The 11,606-nt window shown below is 41.1% G+C and overlaps 1 protein-coding gene across 1 annotated transcript; it reads left to right on the forward strand.

Moving 5' to 3' along the window:
• Nucleotides 1-505: 505 nt before the first annotated feature.
• On the forward strand, nt 506-11,295 carry rhov (ras homolog family member V). Its single transcript, XM_028821180.2, has 3 exons — nt 506-856; nt 5,309-5,367; nt 7,986-11,295. Exons 1-3 carry the CDS (start codon nt 655-657, stop codon nt 8,430-8,432), a joined length of 708 nt encoding a protein of 235 aa, XP_028677013.1. The 5' UTR covers nt 506-654; the 3' UTR covers nt 8,433-11,295.
• Nucleotides 11,296-11,606: the final 311 nt, after the last annotated feature.

The raw sequence follows: 11,606 nt of genomic DNA on the forward strand, positions 1-11,606 counted from the left end.
AATGTGAAAAGGATTTTCTTTAAATGTTTGGCTGTCATGTTAATATTTTTGTAATTTACCCGATTTCTTATTTGTGATGTGCAAAACTGTTCTGTAATGTTAATGAAAAACCTTAATTTAACTCAAAATGAAGATGTGACTTTTTCTTATCATTTCCTGCATTTTGCCCAGTTTATTAGTCTGATTTTGACGTGTGTGTTTTTTATTTATGTACGAATAAGTGTAAAGCTTTGCGCCGGTCTACCGAGAAAAGTTGGAATTAAGTGAAATGAGTTTATTCGTCACTTGAGATCCACAGCTCTCCACATCTGCATAATTTTTGTCATCACGTTTTTTAATACTTGTTCTTTGGACATCTGCATGTGTCTACGGCGACTTTCCAGTTTGAGGAGATGTGGATTGCACTTTCTGAGCTGCTCCAAGACAAGGGAGCCGCATCGGGTTACCTTCCTGCTTCTGGGCGCGGTTACGCAAATAATAACCAGTCTGATCGGAAGCGAGCACACTAATAAAGTGAGACGTGAATGGGCGAGGGCGTGACAGATACACATGAGCGCCTGAGAAAGTCGGGCGAATTGGTTTGAGCTCCGTAAAGCGACTCGGAGATCAGTGCAGAGGTGAACACGCTGCGCCGCCGCACATTCCGACCCAGAGATGCCACCGCAAATGGAATACCAGTGTGTGGACAGAAGGAGCACTTTGGGACCTCCAGTGCAGACCGAGAAAGACAAGGAGCCCCAAATTAAATGTGTTTTAGTTGGGGATGGAGCCGTCGGAAAGACCAGTTTGATTGTCAGCTACACGCGAAATGGCTATCCAACGGAATATCAGCCGACAGCATTCGACATATTCACGGGTAAGTTTTTAATTATAAAAATATTTTTTCAAATATTAATTTGATCTAGTTAAAGTATTTTTTTTTCATTGAATTCGCTATCCAATTGATAGTGTATCAGCCAATCCAAATATAATCTGTGCATTTTCAGTTTATGGAACTAATTCTGTTAAGTGAAATGACAAAATTTCGACAGGCATAGATTGCAAGTTGGAAAACAAAACAACATATATATATATATAGTATGTAGTTCTCTGATAAAATGTACTCAAAAAGAAACTTTACCAACTCGTTTGGCCTGCAAAGACTGGAGTTCGCTGCAAAGCAAGATTACCGGTATAGCCTGATCTGCCATCAGATACGCCACTTGTTAGAAACTACGTGCATACAGAACGGCTTAATGTCATTTCACGTAACTTTTGGGCTATACGCCCACGAGGCTGTAAATTATATTCTGTTCTGTTATAATTTAATTAACTGAAATATTTGATAGAGGTTATCAAACCCTCAGTTTATACTCCCGTTTAATGTAACTGGATTCATCGAGATTGTGAATGTAATGAAAGTTCAAAATTTCATACTTGCAAAAAAATATATATTTTACCACCGTTTGCATTTTCATCCACTTTGTTGATTTCCATAAGGACGTGCACGTTCGGCTCGACTGGCAGCTCCCAAGCTGACCGCCTCTACACACACAATGACCGACGGGCATTCGGGTTATTTCTCGGAGTTTAGCTCCTTCTTTGAGCCCACGGCTGCTACATGAGTTTCATTTTTTTCTTTTTATTTCTGTTTTTGGGAGTAATGTCTGCGCAGTACTGTGACTGTTTCTTGCAGAGAATACTTGCATGCCTTTAGAGGACCCCTTGGATGGATAAATAAATAAAACGTACTATTACGTTGCAATTAAAGCGTGACAGTGCCTATCATTAATCCTGGCCATTAAGTGAAATATTCAGAGGATGGTGGCTGTGTGTGTTAAGTGTAGTTGATAGATAGATAGATAGATAGATAGATAGATAGATAGATAGATAGATAGATAGATAGATAGATAGATAGATAGATAGATAGATAGATAGATAGATAGATAGATAGATAGCAAGGCAGGATCGGCCATTAGGGTGCGCACTCATCTTCACTCTTAAAAATGCTTGTTCTTTAATGGGATTTTATGGTTCTTTATTGGCTTGTGTGGTTCCTCATAGAGAAATTGCTTAACAAAGCACCTTTTCATTCTGCCAAGGGTTTATTGCATATGGAGGTGGTGCTTTGTGCTTTGATAAACTTCCTAATTTAGAAAAAAGCTGACATATTTAATATATGGTTCGCTATATTGCAAGACACGAACAGAACAGAAAACCTGTATTTTGCCTGGGTTATTGTGTCATGTAAGAGTCCTTTTAAAATCAAAAAACCACTGGGATTTGCCCAATCTGTTGCCATGTATTCATGGTTATTTACGATATGGAGCCTGTTCTGGATCTTAGATAAAGGTTCTTTCTGAAACGTTTAGGAACAAAAAACGGTTCCCCTAATGGCATCGTCCTGAAGAACCGCGCTGGTGCCTTTATTTTAAAAAAGTTTTGTGCCAAAGAAAACAATGGCCGATGATAGGAAATGTTCAGGCTTTTACGGACAGTCGGTACCCACTGTCCAGCGACCCCACTTTTGACCCTCATGATTATAAACCTGTCCAATCAGATCTAAATAAAAAGCTTAAAAAAACACGAGTGGATAGGGCACGATCAGAGCAGGTGTCAAATGAGTTACTTCGATGTGATCGTGTCACTGTCCCGCAAAAGGAATAAAACGAATGGTCATTCAAAGCGACAGCCCATTGGTGCAGCGAAAGGAAAATTAAAGAGAGAGAAGTACATTTTTGGAAAACGATATCTAACTGCTTACAAAGGTAGAATAAAATGACGAAATTATGATTTGGTCGTAAGTACCGCAGTTAAAATAAGATTGCTCTTACAGTCAGGCAAGAGAGGGTTAATATCGCCGCTTCAGCAGCAACAAGCAGCGCGAAACAACAACGTGGAAAACAACGAGACCCCTGCAAATGTCCGCACTCAAAGGCTCCTTTACATACATATTCCATAGTCCTTTGAAAAATGGTACTCTTTGTTCGTTACCTGCGTTAGCAGAGGAAAGCCGATTTCCCGCAGATGTGTCGTTGCACTCATCAGTTAATCGCTAATGAACGGAAAAGGAAGGTGACGCTGAGCCGATGTGAAGTTTTGGGCATTTTTCTTCTTCTTGTAAGCCTGTGCCTGATGTATTATTGACTTAAGTGACGATCATACTTTGTTGTTAGTGTGTGTTTCGGGGTGGAGTAGTGAGATACGAGGGGGGCTTTCAAGTTTCGACGCCTTGGGGCCAGTGGTGGTCTTGATAGCAAGCGGACGGGTGGATGTGTGTCTGTGCGTCTATCGTGCTGCCAACTGCGTTATGCTGGCCTGCCGTCTTGTAATATGTACGAAGCTGCACACTCCGGGAAACCCCAAGTAATCGGGTTCATAAAGTGAGTAAGAAAGGGGAATGTAGCGTGGTCGTGCGTCCGCTATATCGGTTTTCCATCTGCTTCCATCCGATTATGTTCCACATCCTTAAAACGCGCAGGTCACTTTAAATATATAAACGTGTGCTGTGAAGTAGTCTGGCATCCCGACCAGCGTTTGTTCTTCCTTTGTTGTTATTATTATTATTATTATTATTATTATTATTATTGAGTTTATTTGAAGAAAATAACATTCCATACGATCAAGTCTAACTTATTCAACAAAGAAAATAACATTACATACAATCAAGTCAAATTTAACAAACTAAATTTCACCCTCCACCAGAGAGAGAGAGGAGAGCCAACAGCAAGAGCAAATCTTTAAAAATAAACAAAAAGGGCGAATGTACTTTTCCCAGATATAAATGCTTATTCTAAAATGTTATTAATTAGATCTTGCCATATTTTGGGCGGAGTGGTGGCTCTGAGGCTAAGGAGTTGCGCTGGTATCCCGAAGGTTGCCGGTTCGAATCCCCGTTACTGCCAAAAAGGCCACTGCTCTGCTGGGCCCTTGAGCAAGGCCCTTAACCTGTAATTGCTCCAGGGGCGCTGTACAATGGCTGACTCTGCGCTCTGACCCCAAGGGGTATGCGAAAACTACCAAATTCCTAATACAAGAAATTGTATAAGGCGAAATAAAGAACAAAAAAAAAATATATATTTTAAAAATGTTTTCAACAGATCCTCTAAGCAGGGCCGTCTTAACAGCATCCTAGGCCCCTGGGCAAAGTAGTGCGCTGGGACCCCTGTTTTGATAGCAAAATAGAAACATACATAGGCATCAGAAACAACGTGGGTTCCTATATGCTCCTGGAGCCCCTGGCCAGTGCCCATTGTGCCCATATGTTAAGGCAGCCCTTCTTCTAAGTAAGAATTTGATATTTTTCTATTTCAAATAGTATGAAGCATCAGTTACCTATTGACTTATAACAGGTGGACTGGGATTCTTCCAGTTGAGCAAGATAAGCCTATGTGCTAGTAGTGTGGTACAGTATAAGCAATTACAATCAATTTGTCCTTCTCCACCTTAAGCCCATCTGGGAGTACCCCAAACACAGCTGTTAATGGGTTAGGAGTGATTGTGACACCAAGGCTGTCTGATAGGCGTCCTGTACGTCTTTACTCTGTGTACTTTGTTTAAAGAAGGAGTTTTCATTTTAAATAATGAACTGTCTTAAGAATATAATCACTTTAAATGAAAGTCCAAAATTTGCCTCCAAACACACAAGTTTAAAGGTGAAATGTTTCATATCATTAAATCTTCCTTATTACTGAATTATTATTATTAAATAATAATGCCATCCCTTACACATTTGCTTTTTTATTTATTGAAGTTCAGTACTACAATACATTCTTAAATGTAAAGATGGCAGAGTGATTCTTCAGAGCAAAGCCATAGGGGAACAGGTTTTGGCTCCCAAAAGTACCATCTGCATGAAAGCCTGAGGAAGAACCTTTATGTGTTTATCTCCATAACAGGCTTTACAAATAACCACAAACAGATAACCGATTTGAGAAATCCCAGTGGGTTCCTGCTTTTTAAATGGACTTGTTGCTGCCTACAATAACACCGACCGGCTGAGTTCAGGCTTTCTCCATCTGTCAGTAGCCTGCGGTAGCCGGCTATACACCGAAGGTTTCAGTTTTGTCCACATATTAGGAACGTTTTCAAAGTCCAGGGAACAAGCGTCATGTGTAAAGACCCCTTCCCAGAATGAAATGGCTGTTTTTAAATTTAAAGGCTAAAATTCACCTGACACCTTAAAGTTAATTAAAACTATCTTTTATATCTTTAAATACACCTGAACATTTAAATAAATAATAATGGTTTTACATACAGTAGATAAACCCTGCAATTTTTTTTGGAGTCCATTATTGTAATAGTATGCATAATATTTCTTTATTTCCAGGGCTTGTCCGTGTCGACGGCACCCCAGTTCGAGTTCAGCTCTGTGACACTGCTGGGCAGGTAAGGACACTTTCCTTGAATCTGTCGGCCTTTATTTATTTATTTTTTCCTTTGTCTCTATACGGTGGATTTGTGTACAGGAAGCCTTGATAGTAACCAGTGTGGCAGCCAGCGGCTTCTGCTGTGTGAGTCATTAGCCGTTAGTTCAAAATTATAGCAATGTCAAAATGTACGCTGTCCTCTCTATTTCCTTTCTATTACACTTCTTGAGAGAGATTTCTCAGTAGTTAGTGTGACATAGCTTGGACATCAAACCCTGAGGTCTTAGATTCAAAGCCCACTACTGACACTATGTGACCTGAGCATGTCACTGAACTCCAACAAAAACAAAAATGTAACCAATAGCATCTCAAATGTTGTAAGCCAGCTTGAATAAAGGCGTCAGCCAAATCATAATACTTCTGTCACCGATTTCACATAATCTCTAAAGTATCTAGACCGATCCAATATATATATATAAAATCGCTGACATCCGTGGTTCAATCCCAGTAAGGGGAAGGAAAGGTGCGTACACTTGATGAGCCCCAAGTGTTGTGCACTCTTTGAATTATTTGGCAGGTACTGTACCACATATCTATGATCTGCTCCTCTCAAGATCGCATCAGATGTTTGCCAGCTGGCCGACCAACCACACACATTACCTGGTAGGTAACCATCCATATAATCAGATTGCAATTCAGACCTATGAATGTAATACTTCGAGCTTCACCCTGACAAGTAAGGGAAACCAGCCACCACGGTGCAAAGCTTCAGACGCTGATGTTCAAGGTTTGATTTCCATAAGGGGAAGCAAAAGTGTGTACACCTGATGAGCCCCAATTATGAGATAGATAGATAGATAGATAGATAGATAGATAGATAGATAGATAGATAGATAGATAGATAGATAGATAGATAGATAGATAGATAGATAGATAGATAGATAGATAGATAGATAGATAGATACTTTATTAATCCCAGGGGGAAATTCACATGTGCTCTTTGTATTATTTGGCAGAAAGTGTATCATTCATATATATATATCCATCCATCCATTATACAACCTGCTATATCCTTACTATATAGGGGGTCTGCCGGAGCCAATCCCAGCCAACACAGGGTGCCAGGCAGGAAACAAACCCCAGGCAGGGCGTGCGCACACATACACACACCAAGCACACACTAGGGACAATTTAGAATTAACCTAACCTGCATGTCTTTGGACTGTGGGAAGAAACCGGAGTACCCGGGCAAACCCACGCAGACACGGGGAGAACATGCAAACTCCACGCAGGGAGGACCCGGGAAGCAAACCCGGGTCTCCTAACTGCGAGGCAGCAGCGCTACCCACTGCGCCACCATGCCGCCCTTTATATATATATATATAACAAGTCCTGGATATATACACTAAAGCAGTAGGTCATAAACTCTTTTTCTGCGGGTACCTTGTGGCATTTACATTTTAAATAATTCTAAATTGCTGTTGTGTCTTAGGGTGGTGATAAGTATTGCTGCACCATGGATGCAACATTCTGGGTTTGGATCACATGTCAATTGTTGTCAATTATGGAGTCTGCACACTCTTCCTCTGTTTTTTTTGTGGGGTTCTTGTACCACAAATGTGTACATTTAGGGTTAATTGGTATGGTCCCTATGTGACCGGGCCCTGTGACAGACTGTTGCTCTATCCAGAGATGGTTCCTGCCTTGCAGCCTACTCTGCCAGGATAGGCCCTGGTCCCACCAACCCTGAATTTACATTAAATGGGTTTGAGAGAGGTGGTGTTATTTTAAGGCGTTGCAGGGGTTAGCACTACTTGCTTACAATGTAATAGGCCTGAATTGAAATCCCAGTTTGGACACGGTCTGTGTGAAGTTTGCTTGTTGTTCTTGTATCATTTTTTTCTTCCTGGATTCTCCAGGTTTCCACATTCTAGAAACATGTTGGTTAACTAGAAGCTCTACATTGGCCTAGTAGGCCCTGTGAGAAACTAGAGCCCTGTCCAGGGTTGGTTTTGATGTTGCTGGGGTGAATATTCGTGGACTCACAACATGAAGCATCTCAGTTTGTTGGTTTGCAGTGTTGGGGAACCACTTGTGGTCAGTCGCAAACCCGCAACATGTGGTTCAGAAGCACTCTCCTTGTAGCATTAGGTAAAGGAGCAACTCCATTTGTCAACCGTGCAGAGGAGGTCTCTAAATACAGCGAGCGCTGCTCTTTCTGGTGATTTCAGGTGATCTCTGTCTGAGTTTAGTGCCCATCTGTTCTGCACAGCATCACCACTACACTCCACCCAGCTTCAGTGCAAATCTCATTCTCGTCTCCAAGTGAGTTATGGTGGACTCACTCCACAAAACATCTCCATTTGAAGTTTTGCACTGTTTTGAACTGCTGGTGGTAAGTCGCGAACCTGCAACATTTGGCTCAAGAGCGTTCTCCTTGTTACTCCTTTAGCTTCCGCTACTTCATTAGTCAGCCATGCAGAGTCCGCTTCTGAACGCTGTACACTTGATGGTGACATTGGCTGATTTTTGTCTGTGTCAGCCCCCACCTTCTTTTTTTTCAGTATTGTGTTGTGTGGGTATCTTGAAGTAAGCTGCAGAAGTTTAATGTAACATGTTTTCTGCTGTTATTCACAGGAGGAGTTTGATCGCCTTCGTTCTCTTTGCTACCCCGGCACAGACGTCTTCATCGTTTGCTTCAGCGTTGTGAACCCTTCATCCTTTCAAAACATCGCAGAGAAGTGGATCCCCGAAATACGGACTTTCAGCCCATCTACTCCCATAATTCTTGTGGGTACACAATGTGACCTTAGACATGACGTAAATGTACTCATTAACTTGGACCGATTCAGAGTCAAGCCTGTGCTTGAGTCGAGAGCTCGAAATCTCGCCGACAAAATCCGAGCTCAAGACTATATGGAGTGCTCGGCGTTAACACAGAAGAACTTGAAGGAAGTATTTGACTCTGCCATCTTTGCAGCAATCAAACATAAAGCCAGGCAACAAAAGAAACTTAAAATGTCAACAGATCGGATGAAAACTCTCTCCAAATGTGGCTGGAAGAAGTTTTTTTGCTTTGTCTAAAAGGAACTGTCATCAAAATGACTGACTCTTTTGTAATTGACTCTCCTTTGTAATTTATTTGGAAATTTTAAATTGAATCTATGGACTCTGAAGGTGGTTATTATGAATGTTGTTTGAATAGTCAGCTTCAAAGAGGATCAGGGCATCAGACTGATGGGGAGTAGGACCTGCAGCTTAGCCTGTTGTGAAGAGCACTGTGTGAACGCGGCACTGTGCTCTCGCAATTTAAGGCTTTCATTCTACATTTATATGTCTACCTATGTCTTTATTATTTAAAGAAGGACAGGAATAGAATGGACTGTATGCCATCTCCTACTGCTCTCTACTATAAATGCACTTTAGACCATTGATTTGGGGTTAGCGGGAGTGGTTGCATAAACAGGATTCACATATTCAGCCATCAAAATGATTAATCGGTTGGTTTTCCTTAAGCACAGCTACAGCAGATGAACTATGAGGTTAATCACAAATATTGAAATACGAGTTTCAGTCCCCATTTTGCAACATACAGATAGACTGCTAATGGGTGGATATCAATCTAACCTTCTTAATCCAGTCCAGACTAAGCTATTAGAAATGGACACGAATCAAGAAGCTAACTCTGGATGTGAGAGCTCAATCATATAGACATGCACACCAGACCAGTTTAGAGTCACCAGTTCACCTAATGTACATGTGTTTGAGGCAAATAACCAGTGTGCCTGGAGACAAACCTACACGGCCATCATGCCAGCTTTATACAGACTGTGACCAGGCTGCCATTCAGTTCTCAGACCACTTTTGGGCTGTGAGGCACCTGCACTCTGCTATCCTAGTTAAGGTGATTATAAAAACAAACAGACTATCTATCTATCTATCTATCTATCTGCCTATCTATCTATCTATCTATCTATCTATCTATCTATCTATCTATCTATCTATCTATCTATCTATCTATCTATCGTGACCCATAGTGGGCATGACAGCACCTTATACCGCATATTTAACCTTAAAGACACAAGAGTTTATATTAAAGAAATATCTTAACAAAGGTTTCTTTTCTCAGTAAACAATTCTCTTTCTTGTTCCTTCTCTTCTACTCTTCCCCTGGTGAAATTTGTCCTTATGCTCTCCTGACTCTCCAGGATGAGACGAAACGACTTCCTTTTGCATGAGTACATTTTATTTATTTATTTTTTTTGTATCCCCTTACTGCACCCAGGAAGCACTTTTGGGTCAGGGGGAACCTCCCTAAAACAAGGAATGCTCCTTCCCACAGCTTCCTTCTTAGTATCTCCCAAGAAACCTTGCAGGGCTGCCCATTGGTACTGCAACTCCTATGCACCCCTGCAGGAGTACATAGGGGAGATGCACTAGAAGGATGCTGTCTCCCATAGTATTAGGGGAACACATGGCCCATGAAAGTTGCTTACCTCCACCCATCTATTATAAAGTCCACCCAGATGGGTAAGGAACCATCTAAACCAGTTGGAATGCCAGGCAATCCATGTCTGGTATCTATCTATCTATCTATCTATCTATCTATCTATCTATCTATCTATCTATCTATCTATCTATCTTTCATTATATAGTGCCTTTCATATATCTATCTATCTATCTATCTATCTAGTGCCTTTCATATCTATCTATCTATCTATCTATCTATCTATCTATCTATCTATCTATCTATCTATCTATAGTGTTTATACTGTATACTGTATATAAAATATTTATAGATAAATATGTATAGCTAAATATTTATGGATCAATAAAATGATTATTTTATTTCTATAAAAATAATGATTAGTTATCCCCATATTTATATATATATAATATACACCTTACCATTTTCTAAGCCTGCTCATCTGGGGCAGAGTCACATGACACCTGGAGTCTATCCCAGCAGGCACAGGGCTTCCAGGTAGGAACAATCCCAGAACAGGCTGCCAGTCCATTGCAGGGTAAACACACAGACACTCGCCCTCGCCACGGCCAATTTGGCATCTCCAATCCAGCCAACCCACATGTCTTTGGACTGTGGGAGGAAACCCACGCTGACACGGGAAGAACATGTAAACACCATGCACGGCACGGAGGACCCAGAATTCCAACTCTGATGTCCTTCCTGTAAGACAGCTGAGCTACCACTGTGCTGTCCATGCTGTGTGTGTGTCTATTTCTATTGATCTATATATATTTAGCTATACATAATTTATATATACAGTGTATAGTATTAACTCAATGTAACTTGACAGATGTATATGCACACAAACGGACATTGTATGTTTTATATATTCAGCACACACTGTATATGAGGGAGACAAATAAGATAAGCAATCCTTGTTTGAAGACAGAACATTTTGGCCGTTGGGCGTCATCATTGATTTACATGACCTGACCATCTGCTATCCCGCTGCAGGTGGTCCCCCTCTGTGATTTACGGTCTCGTGCCCTGATATCTACGGTATTGATTACCACGCTTATGCTTCTTGTGGAAGCGATTTTTAACATTTTAAGGACTCATTCAGTTGTGTGAGATGATATATTTTTTGGGATGCAGAATAAGCAATGTTGAATACGAGTGATGGGACATTTTGTTCTTTTTCCAAAGATGGAGGGGCTCACATGGACACTAGTGGACTGCCATGAAGTCACACGTATGGTGGGATGTGGCCGCACTGTAATCATTCACACAGATTTTCTGGATGCTTCTAAATGTCACGGAGTTTGTTTTTTTGTACTGACAATGTGATGCCGATTCTGCTTCACTGATAAATCTTTAGGACTTTCAGTCCAGCTTGTCTGTTTATCAATTCATTTTGGATATGTGCGAGAGCTCAACTGTATAAGTACTGCTTAAATAAAGAAGTGTTTTCAAAGTGGATTACGTGTAAGTGTCTGTATTTAGACTGCCTTATATCTGCTTTACACGTCTTTGCCTTAAAACGCCTACATAAATCAAAAAGAATAGGGTGGAGGTGGGACAGCTACCATTCTTAACCACCCCCCCCCCCCCATACTCCCCATAGCCCCCTCAGTCACCTCCCGACTCGAAGCTTATAGCTGTCCAAGACCACCTTGAGCACTTCAAAGTCAGCTTCACATCCAGCTTTGCACTAAAAACCTCAAGGCCAACATGCAGCTTTGCCTCCTGGTTGCCTCCTAGAAGACCCCACATCTGTTTGATGGCTGCTC

This window comes from Erpetoichthys calabaricus, chromosome 16 (genome assembly GCF_900747795.2).
Source record: "Erpetoichthys calabaricus chromosome 16, fErpCal1.3, whole genome shotgun sequence".
Lineage (NCBI taxonomy): Eukaryota > Metazoa > Chordata > Cladistia > Polypteriformes > Polypteridae > Erpetoichthys > Erpetoichthys calabaricus.